Source organism: Sciurus vulgaris, assembly GCF_902686455.1.
Source record: "Sciurus vulgaris genome assembly, chromosome: 11".
In the NCBI taxonomy this organism is placed as follows: Eukaryota; Metazoa; Chordata; class Mammalia; order Rodentia; family Sciuridae; genus Sciurus; species Sciurus vulgaris.
Window position 1 is genome coordinate 51,727,801 of NC_136472.1, and position 25,260 is coordinate 51,753,060.

Here is a 25,260-nt window from a genome sequence, read left to right on the forward strand (position 1 = left end):
TACCGTGCACATAGATGTCTTTGTAATTTTCAGAGTAAAATCTGAAGAAAACTCCAAATCTGAGACAGATGTTGTATGGCAATCTATATGCTACCCGTGAAAAAGAAGAGAAGGGAAGAGATTGGTAAATAGAGTAAAAACAAACCAAAAAACTCAGATAAACATTGCTTCTTTCTTTTTTATGCCAAAAAAAGCATTATTATAAACCAATAATTCAAACAGTGAAGTCATTTACACACAATTTTTGGAATTATTTCCAAATTTAAGAGTGGTAAGGTTATTATCATTTGGTTATTTTTTCTTTAAATCACATTAGTATCTTATTTAGTCTCTTTAGAAGCAAGGACATACATAAAATCATGGCTTTGATCTGCTAATTTTCCTAAGACACTAACATACTTTTAGATAAAAAATATTCTTCTGTGCTCCATCTAAAATCATTTTGCATACTACCTGTGGTATATACCACATTTGCAATAAATTATTCTAGAGAAATTATTTCTAGAGGAAATGGTGACTTGAAATCACATGCTGATGGAAGAAAAGTTTCAACATTCATTTCTATTATATCTTTATTTTCACATTCTGCCCTGGTTCAAATTCTTCTCCACCTCATTTTCGAGATGGGATGCAATCACCTTTCAGCAATCTGACCAGAAGTATTCGGTAAAGGCTGTCATCAATTTATTTACCATGAGTACATTATGTCCCAGTGAATGCAATTCATGTAACTAATTCCTAAGGCATTACTCCATTTAAAATAGTTCGAAGAAAATTGTAAATGTTACAATGTGGGTTGCCTTTATTTCTAAGAGGTTTTAGGAACACAGAACAAATGGTATTACTTAAAAGCTTAGTATTTAAAAAGAAGGCATGTATATTTATTAAATATCTTTGTTTTTCAGTTCTAAATTTTCTATTTCAAGTATTTTTCTTAAAAGCTGAATGCAATTTTAATCAGTTTGTTTTTGTTCATAAATTTCATGTTTATTATTGTATGCTACTTTTAATATTTATTCTTTTAAGGAATTTAATAAACATTTATTGACTACTTTATGCAGACAAGAATTATTGATGCTTTGAAAGTAACAGTGTGACTTAAATGAGACAAAATCCTAAAATTAATGTTGAACAAACCCTATATGTGTGTGTGTGTGTGTGTGTGTGTATGATTATCTAATTGAAACAAATTGAGTTTTTAAGAAAATCAGCATAATTTTTCACTGAAAAGTTATTAGTGAACCCATGTAAAATCAACATAGAAAAACTCACACTAAAACCAGAGATTAACATGGTAAAAAAAAAAAAAAAAAAAAAATAGAAAACAAAAGGAATTAATTGAGAAATTTTGAAATAGTAGGGCTTTAGTTCCAGGGCAAATTCACTATAATTACTTACTTTAAAGAAGCTGGTAGAAATTAGAAGAAGATAAATTATTTGAAATATATGGTATGAATCAGTAACTGCCAGAATAAAGCCAGTAGGTGGTAGTGAAGCAGAAATGACAATAAAGCAGGACTTTTTGCCTTCACTAAGTTAAATAAATGTAAATTATTCAACCAGTTCGGAGTTAGATTTAAAGGATTATAAAACTGAGTAAAAGGAATTTAAATATGTAAAGAGAAGTGATTCCAAAGGTATGATAGAGCCAAGTGGTAAATATGACCTCAAGTTTTTAGACTTAAGTTGGAAAAGCTCTGCTTTCAAGGTCCACATACAAAATCAATATGCAGTTAGTTCTCTGTATATGAGATCCCACATCTTTGGATTCAACCATGGACTGAAAGTATCTGGAAAAAAATGGCATCTGTACTGAACATGTACAGACTTTTTTCTCCCTTCATGTCATTATTCCCTAAAGGAGATAATTTAAAGTATATGAAATGATGTGCATAACTCATATGCAAATACTACACCATTTTATACCAGGGACTTAAGCATGCTTAGAGTTTGGTATCCACAGGAGTTCCTGGAATCAATTCTCTACAGATTCAGATGGATCACTACACTGATTTCAAATAATAAGCTAAGGAAAATGGCAATACTATTATTAAAAAAAAAATTGGTAAAACACTTACCTTAATACCACAAGGATCTGAAATAAGAGTCTTCGGATCTAAAACTTCCACCACAGCTTCTGGAATAACTGCTTTCTTCATGCAGGACATGTTGAAGCCATATACATCATCCCAGAAAGCAATTCTATCAGCATGTTTATTCACATCACTCACTGCTACAAGGCTGATAGTGCAAATGTCAGGGTAGACTGTAAGTGACAGAATGCCCAACAATGTAGCATCATCTCCTTATATGAGAAATGTAATTCTTAAAAGGCTCAATATAAATACTGACTGCATTAGTATTGATTACTAGCAATGAGCACTTAATGAGCATATGCCGGGGAAAACAACCAAATTCTCTTTTGCAGTCTCTTAAAAAGATACCTATTATCATGAAGGTAAAATTTAAAAAAAGGTTCCAATGACAGATTCCTATTAAAATTATTAAAATGGGATGATATAATTCAATGACCCTGAGATAAGTGTATTTATTAATAGTAGAACTTAAATGAAGCCAACATAAAAAATGTACTAAATCTTTCCTTCATTGATTGCTCTAAAATATGCATAAAGAGAAATCATTTAGAAAGACATGTGGCTTATAAAAAAAATAAGTAATGGAATTCTGGAAAGCAATATGGAGATTCCTCAGAAAACTTGGAACGGACCCACCTTTTGACCCAGCTATCCCACTCCTTGGTTTATATCCAAACAACTTAAATTCAGCATACTACAGTGATGTAGCCACATCAATGTTTATAGCAGCTCAATTCACAATAGCTAGATTGTGGAACCAACCTAGATGCCCTTCAATAAGATGGATAAAGAAACCGTGGTATATATACACAATGGAATATTACTCTGCCATAAAGAATAAAATTATGACCTTTGCAGGTAAATGATAGAATATCATGCTAAGTGAAATAAGTCAATCCCAAAAAACCAAAGACTGAATGTTTTCTCTGATAAGTGGATACTGACACGTAACAGGGGGAGTGGAGGGAAGAATGAAGGAACGTTGGATTGTGTAGAGGAAAAAAAGGGGAGAGGATGGGGCAGAGAGAAGGAAAGATGGGGGAATGAGACAAACATAATTAACCTATGTACATGTATGATTACATGAATGGTGTGACTCTACATTGTGTACAACCACAGAAATGAAAAGTTGTACCCCATTTGTGTATGATGAATCAAAATGCAGTCTGCTGTCATATAACTAAATAGAACAAACAATAAAAAAAAATAATGGAACTTTACAGTTACATTACCCTCTTTTATTTAACATAAAAGGAAACATTTGTAAGCATTAAAGTATGCACTAGACATATGTGACAGTCTAATTTAAAGACTGTGAATACAATAAATGTCCCATCTTCAAGAAAAAGCAAAATCAGCTAATTCTTACTTGCCTGGAGGAGAGGAATAGTTCTTACGTAAGATAAGAACTAAAAGCCCAGGTTAGGAATGGGAAGTGAAAGGTGTTCTAGGCCATGTGAGGGAAACAGTTAATAGATGGCTTGGCCTGTATATAGCCCAATTAGAGAGAAACACTGAGGTTCAAGGCTAGAAAGGTGCCTGAGTAAACCACATTAGTAAACTGGGTTTTTATGCTAATAGTAATAATCCAGTGAAATATTTCACACAGGGTAGCAACTCGATCCAATTTTGGTTTTAGAAAAACCAGAGAGTGCAATGTGAAGAATAAATGGGAGAAGGGGCTGGGGCTATAGCTCAGTTGGTAGAGTGCTTGCCTCACATGCACAAGGCCCAATGCGCATGTTCAATCCCCAGCACAAAAAAAAAAAAAAAAAAAGAAAGAAAGAAAGAAAGAAATTTAACACAGACACACTAAGAAAAATCCAGTTGACTGGAACTAGGGTTATGGGTATGGGACTGGAAAGGAAGAGAAGAAGTCTTCAAGGAAACATCTACTTGGGAGGCAGAACTCACGGAATATTGAGACTACCTGGAGGTAAGGAAGAGTTAACGGATGACAGTGTTTAGCTTTAAGCTGGACAGGCTTTCCTACTACTGTAACAGGGAATAAATGGGGACAGATTGAAGAAAAGTCATAATTGCTTGTGGAAATATCTTCTGATGGCTGCTCTAAAATCCTTGTTGAATAACTTCTGCAGCCCTGGAAATTTTCTTATTCAATGAGAACAGCATTAAATTATCCTCACGATAGTACATCAAAGCAATTGTCTCCACATCTAATTTGTGAGATATCCAGAATACCTAGTATTATGCCACAGGTAAATTTCTCAAGTAATCCCCAACAGGGCATGCAGGAAGGGTGTGCTAGGCTGCACTGGGCTGGAGTCCACTACATATAAACTGAGTCTTTTCCACAGGTAAACCCTACCGACTATGTTTAAATTCCAGATTAATATAAATTCTTCAAAGTAACTGATTTGTTATTAGAAATGTTGACCAGGAAGAAGATTAGCTACAGGGAAATCTATTTCCTGTATCTAGTTTCCCTTAGGAGAAAAAAAATAAACATCAGATACTTGGTTAAGTTTTCTAAACATATCTTTTGTTGGCCTAAATCACCATAGTCATAGATACTTTCTCATATTATGCCCTGGAATTTCATCCTTAAAGAGGATATACCTTAACAAGGTATAGTCAGGGGTCAGCAAACTTTTTTATTTTTCATTTTTTTAATTTTCTGGGTCACATGGTTTTTGTCAAAATTACTATTTGCTTATTAATATGTTAGTGTGAAAGCAGTAACAGACAATACGTTAACAAATGAACACAGTTGGGTTTATCAAAACTTTTTTTTTTCTCCAATAAAACTGTATCTATTAAATAGGCAGTGGGTCAGATATTGAGAGCTCTGATGTGATGAGGGAGAATGGATGATGGGGTTGGTACCAGGTCTACCACACTGTACTACTTCAGAAGTGCCAGTCACACTGCAGCTTATGGAAGCTAAATAGCCTACAGTTATGTAGTAAAGAGATTCAAGTTAACATAGTTCCTAAAATCCTTCTATAGTATTAAAAATCATAGCAAAATGTTTTAATGTCATCGATCTTGATCAGATTTGGCAAACTACAGCCCATGGGTGAAATCCAGTATAGCTGAATTAGAACATCACATCTGCTTACATATTATTTGCAATTATGATATACTATAGGAGCAGAGATGAATAGCTGGGACAAAGACCATATTGCAAAGAAACTGAAAATATTTACTATCTACCTGGTCTTTTACAGAAAAAGTCTGCCAATCTCTTGCTCTACATCAAACAATGTGAGGTACTAGTAATACCACTAAGAAATAAAGATCATTTTTTCATAAGGAGAAATTACAACTCATACAAAGTAATAAAGCAGCTTTGAAACTATGTTGATAATAAGATGAAATAAACTAAAGAGGAATATGATTTTATTTTTTCTAGTGCTGAGGTATATTCTTCAAGTAATTATATTACACAAAGAAACAAAATCAGTTTTTGTATTTCAGAACACCGAAATGAAATTATTTTAGCTCTCAGCAAAATCTATGAATATTCACGAAGGATTTGTAATCAGTGTTATAGGTCAATTTGGTCCTAAATTCACCTCTACACAGCTGCCTGATTTTGGGCCACCTGCCAGAATCCTGACTAACCCTTTACCTTCACATTCTGACACATTTGTCATTTGATTTTTGTTGGATAGAAACTATAATTGAATAATTATTCCTGCTTGTTGGTGAAATTAACAAAGCGCTGATTGGACAAAAGCACCTTCTTAACAGACCATTTATAAATTCATGGCTTTGACATCTGTGTCCTTCTCGATTCACTGCCCAGAATTCATTTGTCACTAGAACAGCTCACACAGTGAATAAAGATGGGAAATCCTTTATTCCTTAGAAATGCCCACAAACTTTTGGACACTAAAGAATAAGACTGAGAAGCATAAAAATGTAATTCCTAGTAAACACTAGTATCCCTGCCTGGATATAAAATCCCACAAAATAAAATGGTTTAGAACAAAAGGAGACATTAATTTCAAATAAACTCTGCTTTTCACAATATATGGGAAAGATACACAGAAAGGTTTTAGTGAAAATTACAGCAAAATATCTGACATGCATAAAAGGAAATTTACTATAAAGTCACCAAACTGGCAGATATTTTGGGAGTCAAATTAGCATAAATAATTAATTTCCCATTTGTATAACAAGGATATCTTAAGTAATACTTATTTGGAAATTGGACACTTATCCATTATTAACGTAAGTTAATAATGTGATTAGGCATCTTAAGTTTAGTAAACTAACATATAGTTGCAATACACTTTGAAAAAATTATGTACTGTGAAGAAGTAGAAAGTGATACTATTTCACTGTCACTGAAATAAACCTAAAATAACTGATGTGAACATATCTAACCATGAGGAAGTAGATGGTGAATTGCCAAAACACTGAATGAAGCTTTTAAGTTCTATAAAGTAGTGTCAAAGGCTGCTTATATTTGAGATATTCCATGTAATCGTGTAGATTATGTGAAGTGCTACAGAAAAGCCAAGTGTTAATACCACATGCTTATTTTTATAACTTGTATAAGGTATAAACTAAACTCATGTTTACCAGCAGTAATTCAGGAACATGATTAACATTTATTAAGCAACTATTTTTTTTTAATCAAGCACTGCATTTAGACTTTTGAATGATTTTTTAAAGCTGGATTATAATTTTCATTTTTACAGATAAGGAGATTAACATTCAAAGAAGTAAAGTAACTTGCCCAAATGACTAGTCTTAATCAGCTAACATGATACTGACAACTGATGAAGCAGAGATTCAATTTAAGGTTTATCTATAAAATCCATATACTTTCTGATTCTGTTTTATACTTTTGAAATGGAAGAGATGGAAAGAAGATATCTTTACGCTAAGATAATTGGGCACTTGTTGGAAAAGAAAGAGGAAGAAGAAAATGGATTCAGAGAGACTGGTAATTAATGAAACTGAGGAAAATGGAAATGTCCAGCTGTAACTTGACCCTGAAGGGATGAGATGACAGCGCAAAAAGAAACAGTGAAAAGGAAAGTATTTAAGCAGAAATGAGGAAGAGTAAGGTGTGTATGGTTTAGTTTTCCATGCAGAAATGAAAATAGCAAGGAAAGAAACTTGGCAAGTTTGGAATTTATGATAAAAGCAGTTTCTTATCAGCACAGATCAGATTTTCAAGTGTCAATTCCAATGCAAAATCTTAGAAGCAGAACTATCACTGCGTGGTATTTATCAGCCACTCTATTTTGCAACCTCTCTCTAAACAGTCTGTGTAATCCTTTATGCTATGAGGAAGGGCCTGCTTCCTCGGTGGAAGTACAAAATCACAGGAACTTGATTTCTTTCCCTTCTGCATAGGTTAGGCTGAAACCCTTACAGTTGGTGTGATCAGCAGTGTAATCTGTCATTGAGTGCCTAGCATTAAGGTAATGGTATCACTTTTTAAAAAGTCCCATAAGGTAATTTTGAGCTTTGTTCCTGGGCTGCATAACCTTTTAGCCTAGTTTTCCAGTTCTCATAGATACTTTAAAACCTACTCTTCTCTTTTAATAAATTACTTTTCTGCTAAACAGGGTAGATTTCTATGTTTATATCCAAATGATATAAAGGAAAAACAAACATCTAAATCTTAAGAACAGAACTCTTCTAGATTCAGGTTCAAAAAGTGTGGTGTAGGACCTGAATATCTGTATTTTTAATAAAAAGTCCTCAGTGACTGCAATGGTCTCTGTCAAAATTAATTAGGGAATGAGTTAGAATATGGCTGCATTAGTACTTCATTGTACTGGACAAACAATCCTTGACTTCACATCTGGAAAATTCTAACTCTAAGAAGATGTTTATTATAAAAGAGCACGTAAGGCACTTGTGTTTAGATTTGTGAGGGGCAAAACAACCCCTATTGGTATGTATGTAATAAAAAACAACATTCTTTTCTAGTAACATGGACAAAAATATGGATATTAATAGGTTTCTAATTTTCTTTTGCAAAAATTAAGATTTTTTACAAACTATAACTGGTTTTAAGGAAGTTTTAGTGAAATTAATTATTTCCATATGTCATTTATATAGTACTTCAGTTTGTTTCTTTCCTGAATATGTCAACTTTGATTGTTTGATTAAGGTGGAGTTAACCAGGCTTCTACATTGTAATCTACTCTTTTCCCTTTTGTAATTTAATAAATGATTCATGGGGGGATTCTTTAAAAACAGGTAAATATCTCACTCTTACTGAAATTTTCAGTCTTCATTTAGTTATTTATATCTGAATGGACTTAATGTTTCTTATGTTATTCAGAGTTGTAATAGGCCAAAAAATAGTTAAGAATGTAAAGGTATGGAATGGCAGAAGTAGAACCCTATTGGTAAATGACTAGTTTACACAGAAAATTCTAACACAGTGATGTAACTACTAGAAGGGACAAGTTAACTTAGGAAGATCAGTCAAATGGAAAATAAATCTCAAAAACTTCCATTTGTAAGAAAAACTAAAATTTTAAATACTTAAAAATGAACTTAAAAGGTATGTAATATCCCTATGCTAACAATTATAAAACAATGCAAGGAAAATTTAAGGGAGATTTTTAAAAACGAAAAAATATACTACATTTGTGGTTTAGGTGACTCAACATTGTTAAGATGCTGATCATTCCCAAATTGATCCATTCTTTTAGCCCAATTCCATCTTAATTCCTTTGTAAAAAGCAGAAACCTACCAGATTCTAACTTTTTAAAAATCATTCCCTCCGTGACTAAATTGCCAAAGCCAAACATATTTCAGAGGTTTCCTTGCCATTTGTTTACTTTTTCATACAAATATGAAAATCAGTCTATTAAAATTTTAAAAAGTCATCCTATAAAAATTTTAAACATTTAAAAACTAGGAAAAATATAATTAATTCTCATATACTTATCATTAACAACTGTCAATACTTTTAGATTCTCTTATATTTTAAATTAATTTTGGGAAAAATGACATCTTTATAGCATTGTCTCTCTATTCAAAAATATGGTATCTCTTTTAACTTATTTAAATATTCTTCATTGGTTATTCAGTAGTAAATACTTCTGCATATAAATCCTGCTTATGTTTTATCCACACTGAGGACAAAACTCAGGGTCTCAAACTTGTTAGTAGGTAAGTTCCCTACCAATGAATGATAGCCCAGACAGAATTTTTTGTTGTACTTTGAGGAAGGGTCTCACTAGGTTGCCCAGGCTGGCCTTGAACTTATAATCTTCCTCCCTCAACCACTCAAATAGTTGGGATCACAGGCCTGAACCACCATGCCTGGCAATTGCTTATTTTAAATTATGTTATTTGATAGGTCTATAATTTATTAAAATATTTGATTATTTGTAGTCATGTTTCAGTTGTTTCCCTTGAAGTTTCTAGGTTCTAATTATAGAATCTATAAATAAAGTTATACTTCTTCCCATTTTTACTTTAAGATCCCTGGTAAAGTGTTAAATAATGTGGATATGCTAGCCACCCACATCTTGTTTTAACTCTGGAGGACATGCTTTGAGTGTATCTCTATTAACCAAGATACAGATAGTCAGATGAGATAAATACACTTTATCATACAAGCTAATATTTTTTCGGAAATCAAGAATGCTAATCCATTGGTAAATGGACGAAACTGGAGACTATCATGCTAAGTGAAATAAGCCAATGCCCCAAAACCAAAGGTCGAATGTTCTCTCTGATATGTGGATGCTAACACAAAATTTGGGGGGCAGATAGGGAAGAACACAAGAACTTTGGATTAGACAAAGGGGAATGAAGGGAAGGGATGAAGGATGGGAATGGGAAAGACAGTAGAATGAATCGGATTTTACTTTCCTGTGTTCATATATGAATACGTGCCCAGTATAACTCCACACATGCATAATCACAAGACTGGGAAGTTATACTTCACATATGTATGATGTGTCAGAATACATTCAACTATCATGTATAACTAAAAAGATGCTAAGTTGTATTTTTCCAAAAAGTTTCAGTATCTATAAAAGCAGGCATATGATTTTGCTCTTTAATGAACTCTACATTTTGGACCCCATTCCTTTTTGTTGGGCATCATCATCACAATCATCACATGTTGTTTAGATCTATCTGAATATCTTCACCCATTTAATTTTTCCAAATTATTTTTCAAGCCTGGCTCTATAAAGTACATAGAACTGGGTATTCTTTTGTGATTTCATTGTAATTTTTTGGGAGGTGAATGTTTGTGTGCCATCCTTGTGTAGGGCCATGCTAATCTCTTTTGCATCCCTCTAATTTCAGTATCTTTTCTTTTAATAGGTGGGTTTAGCTATTTGGATTTATTTCTTTGTTCTTTGACTACCATTTTCTATTATCTTTTTTTTTTTTTTTTTTTTTGGCAGTGCTGAGGAACTGAATGCAGTCTCACTCATGCTGGGCAAATATGTACACTGCTTTACACATGCCCTTTCCCTGTGTATTATTCATTACATACAGGAAGTTACTTTTGTTCTGGTAGCTTACTTTCTAATTATAAACTTATATTACATCTTTAGTTCTCTATTTATATCACAATTTACTAGTCTCCTTCCTCGAGTAATGATAAAATTAGTATATTTCCTTTTCAACACCCAATTACTATTTTTTTTTAAATTTATGAAGTTGTACTGATAATGCTAACAACCAATTCAGAAGGTTGGAAGAGAGTTAGTAAATATGATCAATTGTTTTTTAGAAAAGTTAGGAATCAAATACCATAATTTATTTCTCCTGAAGGAGGTAGGAACTACCAATTTATTTTTTTAAGTTACTTTTTTAAAAACATGCAGCAAAACTCACTCTTTGGCACATATGCATTCATAAATACATACAGCTTGTTTAATTACCATCACAAACCTTGTCACTCAATATTAAAACAGTTATCACTTTAACACCAGCTTTATAGTGATAAATGAACTTGTAATTCTGTTACTTTGTCTGTCAACTTTAAATGATATTCCATAAATTTGTACTATTAAAGATAAAGCACTGGCATTATAAACACTTCCTCCCACCTGCCTCCTTAATTCCCTCTTTAATTTCTGTGAGATGTGGTATTTGAGGCTGTTAAGGTATTAAATATTGACATTCCATGTTGTCATCCTAAAAGATACATTTGTTTTAGTCTCAATTCTAGATGTAAAAGTACTCACTGGTCACAACCAAACATTTTTCCTATGTTTAGTGGTACTTGAGACTGAATGTACAAGGGCTTTACCATGAGCTACATCTCCAGCAAGCCTCCCCCACACTGTGCCTCCACCCACCCCATACCCCTTTTATAATTTTTTGAGACACGGTCTTAATAAGTTGCTGAAACTAGCTGGAATTTAAGATCCTCCTGCCTCAGCCTCCTGAATCACTGGGATTATAGGTATGTGCCACTGTGCCTGGCTGGCTAATTTTCCTGCATACCTTTCAGTTGGATTAATGTAAAATAATACAATTCCTGACATACATTTAATGATTAGCAAATTTAAGGCAGAAATAGTAGAAGCTATCTTTAATAAACATCCTATCATTGAATTTCCCAAATTATTAGTTAATAGTAGTATTATTAACAGTAGTAAATGACTACCTCCTCTAAAGCACTGTGGAATTTCTTGCTGATATTAGGGAGGAGGAGCTAAGTGTACTTCATACTTTTGATAAATATATTTCATCATATAAGGTAGCATTCTTATCAAAAATCAAGAATATAAGTTATCTTTTGCCAAAAAAATCCAAAAAACAAAAAACTTACTGGTGACTATGTTTTATAAAGCCTTTATTCCATGTCACTCTGTGTGTGTGTGTGTGTGTGTGTGTGTATACATATATACATATATATATATATATATATATATATATAGAGAGAGAGAGAGAGAGAGAGAGAGAGCGCGCGAGAGAGAAAGAAGATGGGGGAGATAGACATATAAATTGAACCTAAATTAATGTAACAGTAAATTATGGTCCCATCATGTTTATAAGAGCCTTCAATATTCTCTCATAATGCAATCATTCTTTATAAAAATCTTTCCACTAATTTCATAGTGAATTTTTCCTTCAAAAAAGCATAAAGGAAAATCCGCAAGAAAATAATGAGTATTTAAATGATGATGACTCGTGTACAAAGAGGCTAAACCATTCCATGTTACTCATTTCTCTTTTGATTGTTAGCAAATAACATTCAGTAATACTTTTAAAGCAGTTAAATGCCAACCTCTTCTAATATAGCTTCAGATTATCTTAACACTAATATTAGCTATAGAAAAATTAGAATGAACTAGACTTAGAAGCCTTCTTTTCATCCCTTTGATAATGGGAAATAGCTTTGTCATGGTTCACATTGCTGTAGGTTCTTAATGAATTTCACCGAGAATTCAATTTAAATGCATTACATTGCTGTCAGTTCTTCAGTAAGATCAATGAATACCATTTGGGGGTGGGGATGGAAACAGTTATCTGAATTTTCCCTAGAACTTCACATCAAGAGTCAGATTAGACATAAACCACTTTAGTAGGAAATAACAAAATTAAGTGAAAAGAACATGGATATTAGAGTCAGGCAGTTCTTTTTATTTAAAAGGCTTGGTCACTAATATGTATTATCTAGGACACCTTTAGAGGTTGTTTCTAAAATCCCAAAGGGCTGTTTGTGAGATTACACCTAATAACCTAAACGAAGGGAGAGTAGCTAGTACAATCAACAAATGACAGATATTTTTTAATGTTCATTTTAAAAAACCACTACAATTTTAGAAGTTATAGCCAATTGTTACAGAGTAAAATGATCCAGAAATTCTAGCCAGGTTCATGGCAGAGATCAGGAACCAATCTTGATATGATTGCAGAAAATATGGTAAAATGGGCACATTTTGGAAATAAAGGGGCAATCCATTTAAATGGAATTATATAAAGAACTCAATTGTTTGGGAGAATTTTCTGTTACTTTTGCCAAGTAATGTTTTGCCATTGATTTTTAACTGGACCATAACTGCCCGAGCAATTCTGTAGACTACTGATGGGTAGGAGGTTATAGTCAAGTGCTTTCTCACTAGTTCAACATGTCCCTTTTTGGTTACTTTCAGGTAACTCTGTGTGTGTATGTGTGTGTGTGTGTGTGTGAATGTATGTGTTACCTGGATGGAACCTAGAGTTTCATGCATGCTAGTCAAGCACCCTACTACTGATCTACATCTCCAAACCTTTTTTTGTTTTGTTTTGAGACAGGGTCTCACTTAAATTGCCTATGCTGGTTGTGAACTTGAGATTCTCCTGTGTCAGCCTCCTGAGCGGCTGGCATACAGGTGCACACCATTGTGCCCAGCTACTTCGAGGTAACATTTTTCAACTGTACTCTGACTGTGAAAACCATTTGTTGATCTTGAATTTTTCAGAGAAGGAGGGTACAGGGAGAAGCTAAAGGAGGACAAATGCTATTCAATTCAGTTTTAATGATTTAAATCAATGTGTGTATGTTGCTCTGTGTTCCAGAAGCCAAGAAGTGTGCGCAAGTAACAAAGATAAACAGAACAATCCTGCTCTTAAATACAACATTTGTTCAAGCAAAGGCCTGTAAAAACACAATCTCCTTCTGTATATGTAGAGTTACTAGGATAAAATATTTTCTACAGACACAGAAAAAAAAGTCTTCCAAACTTATTGGGATTTATTTAAATACTTTTAGGATACGTGGTGCTTCAAAACTTAGTAGAAACCAGTCACTACTTAAGTGTTCTTGTTAAACCACAGAGAAGCCAGGCTGTATATTTTAGTGAAGTCATGGAAATCTGACATTAAAGTGAATAACTTCCAACTTAGTATGAAATATACTACTGGAAAAAAGGAATTTAATGACATGAAGATCAAAAATGTAAAGGCATTTCTACCAGATTTTGATTTGAATATTAAAAAGTTTCCAGAACCTAGTCCTTATGTTTTTATTCTAAAAAATATTTTTATTCTAAAGATGTTCTTGAAAATACCATTAACTTGGAGTCCTACATATCTTACATAATGTTCTACTTCAACAATATAGTAAACGAATGTCTTAAAGCTTCTAATGGAAACATCTTTCATCTCTACTGGGAACTTTCTCAGCCATGCATAGTTTATTTGAAATTCAAAGGTTCATTTGGTTCTACCAGACTAAAATTAGATTATTAAAACTGAAGTTTTATACTCACCCGATCCTCCTTTTGCCAAGTATTTGTTCTTTGCATAAAGGACAGAATCCAACATAGATTCAAAAAGAAGAAAATAGCCCTGCATGAAATGGATTTTAAAAGGAAAAGATGGATTTTAGAAATGGAGGGTATCTTCTTTTTTATAAAATATTTTATTTTAGTTGTAGATGGACATAATACCTTTATTTATATATGTGGTGCTGAGGATTGAACCCAGAGTTCCACACGTGGAAAATGAGCACTCTATCACTGAGTCACAACCCCAGCCCTGGATAGTATCTTCTTAAAAAGAATGATTTAAATATCTGGCCTACTCTTTTAATAAAAAATATATTTGTCTTTCATGTAATATTCTACAAAGTCTTAAATTATTTTTTGTTTGTAATTTCTTCACATATTAATTTACTAGAAAATCAGGCCAGGTTATAAGGTGAAACTAGAAATCTTATGGTAGATCATACTGAACCTTCTATATGAGTGATCCCACTTTTTGAACTACTGTTTCTACCTCAATAAAAGGAAAATTTCAGATAGAAATTGTTAACAAATCCTGTAACTCCCTGAAATGTTGTAATATTAAACATGAGTAGTGGTTCTCAACTATATTTTGCCCCCTGGGGGGACATCTGACAAAGTCTGGAGATGTTTTTGACTGTCAAAACTGAGGATTGGAGTCAGGAGAGCTGCTAGGTAGAGCCAAGAGATGCTGATAAACATACCACAATTCATAAGACAGGTCCCCACAACAAGGAACTACCTTGTCTAAAACGTCAATAACCAAGGTTGAAAAAAATTCTAGTTTAGTGCACAATTTCTCAATTTATTCCCTGTCCAGTGATTTTTTTCTTTGATTAAAAAACAAAGGTGGGGGCGGGATTCCCTTAGTCAAAAAAATTTGAGAAACACCAGATGCCATATTTTCCCTTAGAGACCCAAAAAATACTTATTGGCACACTAAAGGTTCTGAATAGTGGTGTGATAAACAAAGCTGCTGAACATATATTAAATAAGTATCATTTTTAAAATATCAACATCTTGCAGAATTAGTGCTGCCTGAAATATGATTAATTGAAAATAACTGCCTACACAAAGACTTAACAATAAAGCTCACTTATTAATGTATTCACATTAGGAAAATTATGGATCTGGCGGAAATATTTTTCTGGATTGGGTACTTCAGTAATATGTTAAACTCCTTAAAAGTTCCCATATGATGTGAGTACTCAAACAAGGGATTTGTGCAATTCAACTAAAATCTCAACCAATTTAACTTCATTTATGTGCAAGTATTTGCAAGACTCACAGATTTTAAAATGTTAAAATAAAATTTATACTTTAATACAAAGAAAGCGTTCATTACTGGCTAATCTTTTTTGGGATAGGAAAAAAAACTTTATTATGGGTTTGAAACTGTACCAAACTATTTTTCATTATTATGCTTTCAAATAATTAGCAAAGGCAAGGTATTTTGTTTCCACATGTTCAGACTCTTACTTCCATGTATTATAAACAAACCCAAAAAAGTTCTTGAACCGATGACTGAAAACTCCTTCTGGCAACATCTTAAATTACTGCATATAAAGTTTTTATTAGCCACTCATCAGAGATTAAATTATATTGTATTGTAAATTGATAATATGATCAGAACCAATCAGATATTGGTTAAGACAACTTCTGGATTTGAATCTCAGATAAGCACCTTTCTTTATGTGACTTTGACAAGTTAATTATTGTGCCTCAGTTTCCTCATCTGTAAAGCAACAATAGCAATCATATTTTACTTCATGGGAGGTTATAAGGATTAAAACAATTTAGTATGTGCAAAATGGTTTGGAGTAATCTTAGCAGAATAAATTAAGAGCTATTTAAAAATATATTTCTGAAGGCTAATGAGAATTTTACAATTGTTTAATGAGAGGATAAAGACTTACTAGACTGTCCAGAATCACAGAACTTTTTTTTTTTTTTTTTTATTTTTCTATTTTGCGGTGCTGGGGATGGAACCCAGAGCCTTGTGCTTACAAGGCAAGCACTCTACCAACTGAGCTATCTCCCCAGCCCACAAGAATCACAGAACTTTAATAGTCACATACTACAACTCTTGGTTTGGACTCAAAGTTCTGTTTGGTTTTTTTAGGAGTCTATCAAAATACATTGGCGGGGGGTGGGGTGGACTAGGGATTGAACCCACGGGCACTTAATCTCTGAGCTATATCCCCAGCCCATTTTTTTATTCTGAAACAGGGTCTCACTAAGTTGTTTAGGGCCACCCTAAGTTGCTGAGGCTGGCTTTGAGCTTATAATCTCCTGCCTCAGCCTCTTGAGCTGCTGACATTTTCTTTATTCTCTTATTTTTCCTGATCAGCTTAGATTATGTGTGTGCAGAAACGAAAATATAACACCACTCAAAATTTCTTTACAACTAAAAAATATTTTAAAGTGCAATAAAAATGATTCAACCAAATTGGCCAAATTAGTGCTAATTCAAAGTTTGAGATTCCTCTCACAAAGATAATCACAGGCATTTTTCCCCCATGAGAAAAAACATATTCTCAATTTTGATTATATATATTTAAGACTTTTCCATGTCTGCTTCTATTTGAAATAATAAATACCAAGAGGCGCCTTTCCACATACCCCATGATGATTACCTTTAGCCAAGATTAGAATTCTGATCAGACAACATTAGAGACAGTTACTAAGATTCTAATTATTTTACCTATTTTTTCTAAGGTTCAAGTTACTTAAGTATGATAGAAACTAGTGTTAGATTAATTTACTTTAAGTCATACAGCTGGATAAGTAATACTGCAAAATTCAACAGTGAGAGAGTATATGTCAAAGCAAGAAGATAACCATGCCTGACTGGAAAAAAACCATGCTTCCCAAAATGGCCATGTCTTTGCTTTCCATCTCTTAGTCATTATTAGCAAATAATCAAATGCCTCTGTTGATACATGCAAAGAATTCAGCACAGCACCTGGTACACAGTTAATACATAAAACCTATGTAAGATGACAAGAGTGCATTTAATTTGGTAGAAGTTGCCATATTGGGTCAGTGATTACAGGTTAGAATTGGGACTGAAATGGATGGATGGCTAAAGCTTTTCACCCTTTCATTTTTCACCACTCCCTTCTCTCTTCATTGGTATATCATCAAAAACAATATCCTTTATTTCTGATATCTTTTTCATTCTAATAGCAAGATGGTGCTTGCATATGAAGAGGTTTCTATTCTGTTGGAAGCTAGCAAATAAATGGAAAAGCATTCCTTCAAAGTAATTATAAATTATCATGAATAATTTTATAGTGAACTTAAAAGTAAAACAAAAAAAGGACACAAGTTTCTTCTCATTTAGGAAATAGGCTACATTATTTAAAACTCAATGACCAACTATTTTACTGGTTATTTGTTTGAACTGGTATTCAGGTATGTGTTCAACAGGTATGTGTTAACTCCATCAGAAAGTATTTATATGATGATCTTTGTAAAATATCCCCTTCTTTTCCCATTAAGGTCCATTTCTTTGCCAATTTTATCATAGCACTTATGAACAAAAATATTAAAATTTTCATTTTTGTGTTTTTTCTGTTTCCTCACTAAAATATAAGCTCCAAGAAGTACAAGGACTTTGTCTGTATAGTTTGAAGCTATATTCCTGAGGGCTGGAAATGTGCCTGGTACATACAAGAACTCAGTAAGTAACTACCGGATGAATAAATGAGTAAGAGTTAATACTGGCTAGGCTCAGGGGCGCATGCCTGTAATCCCAGCAGTTGGGGAGGATGAGGCAGAACTCCAAGTTCAAAGTCAGCCTCAGCAAAAACAAAGGTGCAATAATAAGCAACTCAGTGAGACCCTGTCTCTAAATAAAATACAAAATAGGGCTGGAGATGTAGCTCAGTCGTTGAGTGCCCGAGTTCAATCCATGGTAGCTGCCCCCCCACCAAAAAAGAGTTAATGCTGTAAATGTTTATAATTATATTCATTATAATGAAACAGTGCTTTCTTTTCAAAAATTTTCTGGTATAAATTAAAATTAGTTATTTTTAAGTGATGCTTTGTTGTCTAAAATTAAAGCTCTCAAGTTATAAAAGTGGTGATAACTGTTAAGGCTATGTAAGAATTATCGTGTTTAATTCTCCCACAAAGTACACTGTATTATTTCCATTTCACTGAAGAGGAAACTAAGATTTAGAAATGTTAAATAAATTAAGACCTGGCTGCGTCCAGTGGCACATGCCTGTAATCCCAGCAGGAAGATTCCAAGTTCGAGGCCAGCCTCAGCAACTTAAAAGGTCCTACGCAACTTAGGACCTTGCTTTAAAGTAAAAAGCAAAGGGCTAGGGATGTAGCTCAGCGGTAAAGCACCCTGGATTTAATCCCCAGTAGATGCCTTTTCCCAAAAATTAAGACCTAAAAATTAGCTTAGAGTCAAACAAAGTGAATAAAGTAGAATTTGAACCTTGGCCTTACTACACAGTTCAAGTTCTATATCACTATTTTATATATCTTCTTAAATTGATTTGCCTGATTGTAAATAAGATTTAATATTTATATTGGACTACATTTGTAATTTAGGACTCAAGTGTTTCAAAAAGAAAAATTTCCTGTAGAACACATTAAGATTAGAATGTACAATGAGTATATGATTAGGAATCTTTCAGTGATATCTCAGTTGGTAACTCGCTCTTCTCCATCTTCCATTCACAATGAGAATATTAATTTGGAGAGTCAATGTAAATACTAGAATATGTGAAGAACTAATATAGGACATTATGAGATGAATTAATATACCTAGTTAAGACTATCACAGATGAAAAGATTCCTAAATGTATTGCTAATGGTTATTGTGCTTTTTCTCAACTTTCCAGTTTGCTAAACTTCATTTTACTATAGGCTCCCTATGTGAAAGAACAGCCTTTAAGTTCCTGGGAATTGTCCATGGTTCTGAACCAAGTCATTTATTACTGATATCAGAAAGCCTTGCTCCAAATGCCCTGGTCCTCTGCAGTGTAATTCAGATTGTAATTTCACAGGCTACTGCCTCACCTGTAGGGGTACCATCTGGAAGGAGAATTATACCTGATATTTTCTCCTATGATGCTCATGGGGCATTCTTCTTTCAAAAGTGTCATTTACTTTTTTTAAAAATTAAATATTGCATTTACCCTTAAAAAATTAAGTATCACAGAATATGTAATTAAATCAAGGACCAGAATATTAACATCATTCATAAAAATGGAAACCTTATTTTCCTTATTTTTAATGCCTGTTCATGATATCTTCTTGGTAGATTCATTAGTAATAATAGAAAAATAACTTTGTGATATCTTCAGTATAAGGTGTTTCTCTTCTCTAATATTTTTAGTTCAATTAAATCAATCACTGAAACACAACTCCCCAGGCAAAATATAGGTACTAAAGAAAAAAATGAGTCAAGATAGAGTTGCAATTAGAATAAAGGGTTAATCTAGAGAAAAACTGATGATATAGTCAATAATTTGAAATTTTATAAAGAAAAAAATTTACTTGCAACAAACATACAAGCCTACAAAATCTAATCCCAATCTGGCAGAATTTCTGGATGTGCAGCAATAAATTTGATTACATTAAAATCCAAAACTTGTGCTCATTAAGGAGGGATGAGCAAGAAAGAATGGGAAAGTAATGGAGAAAGCAATAAGAGCAAATTATGTCATATACATGTATGAATATGTCACAATGAACCCCACTATTATGTATAATTTGTAATATATGAGTAAAAACATTTTCAAAAGCTATAAAAAGAACCAAAAGGTCAGTAAGAGCTTAAAAAGATACTGGCTGGTCACATATATTTCTATCTCCAATGAAAAACAGTAATGTTTTTTTAAAGCAGGCAAAAGAAAAATGAGCAAAATAATTAAATATAATTACTTCATAAAACAAGAAATATAAATATCCACTAATCATATGCAGACATGCTACTTCATTATGATCCAAATGATTTCAATGGAAACCACTGAAAGACTACTACTAGATTAACAGTCATGTAATAACCATTGTTGGCAAGTCTACAGAGGCATGAAGTAAATATTTTATTACTTTGGAAAAAAGTAGATATGAGTGCACATCATCAGTAGAAGGAAAAAACACATTGTTGCACATTTATATAAAAATATCAAAATAAAAAAATTATCCTTGCATGCAGTATTACTGTTATAAATATTACTGAATAAAGAAAGCAAAAAAACTTTTTCTTTTTTTATACCAGAAGATACTTACATTGTGGTACTACTTATGTAAATATTAAGAACTGACAAATATAAACTAGTCTGTTCAAGGATGTAAATGTAAGTGGTAAAATCACAAAGAAAAGCAAGGAAATGATCAGCACAAACATCAGGAGAGTGGTTGCCTGGGGGACAGGGAAGGAGTTGTAAATGAGAAATATTGGGATGACTCTGTTCTATTTTGATCTGACTAATGGCTTACTAGGTACTCACTATGTAAGGATTGGTTACACCATACCTGTAAGCTCATACAATTTGCTGTACATAGTTTACAACTTAAAAGGTTATCAGGAGAATATCTTTATGACTAGTTTATATAATATATAATAATATGGAAGAATAAAGAATGGAGAAACATCCAGGGAGATTGAAGATAGCCAGCTAGAGGAAGACTTCATTCTTTGTTGCTCTTAACTCAGGATTCAAGCAGAAGAAGTACTGTTTCTCTGACAGGTGGGTGAAAGATAGATTTCACTAAAACTCAATATTGGACAGTCAGAGTGTCCTACAGATGCAGAAATTTGGGTACATTAGGCAAAAAAGAGACTACACTGAGCTAAATCACTTGTGGCAGCTGTGCTGGTTCAGCATAGAGGGAGGGGAACATAGAAACAAAATGGGCAAATTTAGGATGGAAAAATCTGAGATCAGAAAAACAGGTTGCTCTTAGCTGATCCCAAGGCTGCACCGTGCACTGGTGCTTCAGAAGTGCCCCATGTTTCCCAAGTGGCCAGGAGAGCTGAGGCAGAGCCATCCTGAGGCAACCATGCTGCAGTTCCTGCTGCGGAGCAAGGGGATTAGAACAAAAACAGCCACACTGTCCTGGTAAGCACCTTCCATGCAGCTTAGGGTGTGCCTAGCAGGATGTAAGTGACACAGGCACAGATAATATTTTACCCAGGATGATTCAAGTTGGAAAAGTGAACGGGAGCCCAACTCGCTTCTCCCTTTGGTGGCTCATGTGACCAGCTGAAGTGGTCCGGAATCTGAATAAGTGGGTGTGAATATTCTGAGGTTAGCCTGGGAAGCCAGGAAAGGCTGTTGGCGGGGTGAAGTGTTGGTTCGCTTATCCCAAGAGTAAAATCCTTGGGAGGATACAAACTCCCAGCAGAGACTGGGAACTACCAGGCCTTAGGAGTGTGTTAATCTAATCTCTCCACAGCAGAAACCACCCAGCAAAGCCTCTGAGGCCTGATTAGACCTAAGCCCCACCTGCTGGAACTCCACTCTTAAAAACTCTGTAGCAGCCCTACACTAGGAGTGCATCAATCTGGTCTGCGCGGACAAAACTCCAACTGATGATACTCCCCATACCGTCCTACCTCATACTGGAGAGAACAAAAGCTGAGAATTATTTGATCCAGCTTTAGTCTTAGGCCACTCCAACTGGCAGGTTGGTAAACACCACAAAAAGAGGAAGGGATTAATGACCCCCAGCCCTTATTGTTCTCAGTACATAGTCCAAGAAGAAACAGAAAGAGAGGCAGACAGGCATAGACAATGACCATCTATTCTTGCAGATTATTTTGACCACCTCAGTAGAATTGATTCTTAAATTTTTCATAAAGAATCTTTTTCTCCTTCTCCTTCTTTCTTCTTCTTCTTCTTCTTTTTTTTTTGGTGTGCGTGTGTGTTTGCTGGGCTGACCGATTCATATCTTTTGAGGGTTAGGGTTTTTGATTAGTATGTTTTGGTTTTATTTTGTATTATTTTTCATTTGTCTGTTTCTCTTCCTTTCTTTTCTTCTGCTAACAGCCACATTCCATTTTCTCTTTCTCTTTTCCTTTATTATTTCTATTTTTTCTCCTCCTTCCTTATAACCATCATATGCTACATCTCTTCTGCATTTTTTTCACTTTTTGAAATGATGAGCTCTTTTCTACATTCCAATCATTTTTTTTTTCTCTTAAATAACTGTATTCTTACCATCTTTTAGCACTAATTAGTTGATATAACTCGCATGCTCCCACCATTAATGCTCCTGCAATTATTTACTGCTATGGATGATGTTGTTGACCCCTGTTGTTTGCTTTAATGCCAGATGCAGTTCACGGTTACTTATTGTTTTTGCTGTTGGCAATTACTGCTCTATCATTTTTTTTTTTTTTATGGCAACTAACATTGCAGATGTGATAGTAGAAACCAAATATTTAGTTTAATGGTATATATTCTTTGCAATGCTTTTTGCTATTGTTTGCTTCTCCCCATTCTGTGAGGTGCTAGGAACCTACAGAACACTACAAGTTCACAGGGTAGAAATTCTGCTGCTGAACTAAACTCAACCAAAAGACAGCACACAGTGCTCCACACACAAATTAATGACACTTAATATTCAGCTATACTTTAATACAAAGAATAGAAGAGATGAAACCCCAAACCAGGTCCCAAATAGAAACAGCTATGAACATCCATTGCTACAGCAAAAACAAATAACACAAAGGCTGTGGACACCACACTTACAAGGGGTCTCAATTCACATCACTCTAGCACATATTGGCAAAAGAATGTGCTCTACAAAGGCCCACACATAAGAGTGGAAGAGAAATACCTCCCAACAGATGCATAAAACAAACATACGAATACCAGAAATATGAAAAAGCAAGCTAGCACACACCTCTCAAAGTTCATAATTCACCAGTAAATAATTCCCCAAATATTGATGTAGATAAAATATCAGATAAGGAATTCATAGGCATCATTATAAAAGTGATCAATGAATTCCAATTCATTCCAACTGAATGAATTAAGGAAGTCAATATAGAATGTGAATGGGAAATTCAATATGGAGATAGAAATATTGAAAAAGAACAAAACAGAAATCTTGGAAATGAAAGACATACTATAGAATATAAAATGGTCATCTGAAGGTCTGATAAAGTAGACCATGTAGATGACAGAATCTCAAAGCTGGAAAAGTGGTCAGCCATACATTTAGATAGTATGAAAGAAAAAAAAAAAGTAACCTTGATCAGAATATATAAAAAGTCTGGAACAACACAGAGACAAAATTTAAGAATCACTGGAATTGAGGAGAGCTGTGAGATGTGGGCTACCAGATTTGATAAACTCTTCAGGAAAATAATAACAGAAAAAAATTTAAACCTTCAGAATAGATGGATATCCAGACACTGGAGGCATTCAGAACCCCAAATAGACAAAATCAGAAAAGAATATCTCCATGAACATTATAATTTAAATGCCTAACATACAAAACAAGGATAGAATTTTAAAAGCCTCAAGTCTCAAGAGAAAAACATCAGGTTACATTTAGAGGCAAGCCAATCAGAGTCACTTCTGATTTCTTAGTACAAACTCTATAAGCCATGGGTGCTCAGAACAATGGGTTTCAAGTTCTGAAAGAAAATAACTGTAAACCAAAACTAACATTCAAAATTAAAGCTAAATAAAACTAACATTCAAAATTGAAGATAAATAAAACCTTCTAAGATAAGCAGGAAAAAAGAATTCATGACTACTAAACCAGCATTACAGAACTTAAAGTAATACTGCACAAAGAAGAAATAAAAACAAACCTCAGAGCTCACAAAAGAACAAATCTCATTTGAAGAGTAGCTAAGCAAATGAGAAATAGGATCAAATGAAACATGATAATTAATAAACATCTTCTATAAAGGTCTCAACTCTTTAATTAAAATACAGAGTCTGGCTGAATGGATTAAAAACAAGACCCAACTATATGTTGTTTGCAAGAGATGCACCTTACAGGCAAAAACAATCACAAGCTGAAAGTGAAAGAATGGAAATTGATATACCATGTGAATGGAGACTGAAAACAAGCAGCAGTAGCTACTCTTGTATCTGACAAAGCAGATTTCACATCAAAATTAATCAGAAGAGACAAAGAAGGTCACTTCATATTGGTAAAGGGAATAGTCCAACAAGAAGATATAACAAAAACACATATTTATGTTCCAAACAGAGGTGCAACTAATTACATAAAAAAAGACACTACTCATATTGAAGCCCCAGAGAGACTCCAGTACAATAATACTGGGTGATTTCAATGAACCTCTCTTACCATTATTAGATAGATCATCCAGACATAAACTCAGTAAAGTATCTCTGGACATGAAAAATATTACTATAAATCAATGGGTCTAACAGACATCTATGGAATAACAGCTGAATATATTTTCTTCTCGGTAGCTCATGGAATCTTCTCCAAAATAGACCATATTTAAGGCCACAAAGCAGCTCTTAGCAAATACAAAAAAAAAAAAAAAAAAAAAAAAAAAAAAAAAAAATCTGACACAATTCCTTGCATCTTATCAGATTATAATGGAATGAAATTAGAAATCAACATGACCAAATCATACGGGAACTATCTCAAGGCCCTTGAAAATGAAGAAGAAACCAATTCCAAAATCAGTAGAAGGAAGGAAATAATTAAGATCAGAGCTGAAATAAATGAACTTGAGAATAAAAATGACCCATGAAACAGAGTTGGTTCTTTGAAACGGTAAACAAGATTGATAATCCCACAGACAAACTAACAAAAAGAAAAAGAGAGAAAAACTAAATTAATACAATTAGAGATGAAAAGGAGAAATCATAACAGACATCTTAGAAATCTAGCAGATCATAATGGACTATTTTGAAAATCTGAGACTCAAATAAGTTGGCAAACCTAGAAGAAATGAATACATTTTCAGACAATCTGCCAAAACGGAATAAAAAGGACACAGAAAACC

The 25,260-nt window shown here is 33.6% G+C and overlaps 1 protein-coding gene across 1 annotated transcript in view; it reads right to left on the minus strand.

The window, feature by feature from the left end:
• PRMT3 (protein arginine methyltransferase 3) overlaps positions 1 to 25,260 on the minus strand; it is a 132,861-nt gene that overhangs the window by 58,066 nt on the left and 49,535 nt on the right. Inside the window, exons 11-13 of the mRNA XM_079101862.1 lie at positions 14,271 to 14,349; positions 2,079 to 2,266; positions 4 to 90 (exon numbers count right to left, since the gene is read on the minus strand). Coding sequence (XP_078957988.1) covers positions 4 to 90; positions 2,079 to 2,266; positions 14,271 to 14,349 — 354 coding nt within the window. The remainder of the gene's footprint in view (positions 1 to 3; positions 91 to 2,078; positions 2,267 to 14,270; positions 14,350 to 25,260) is intronic.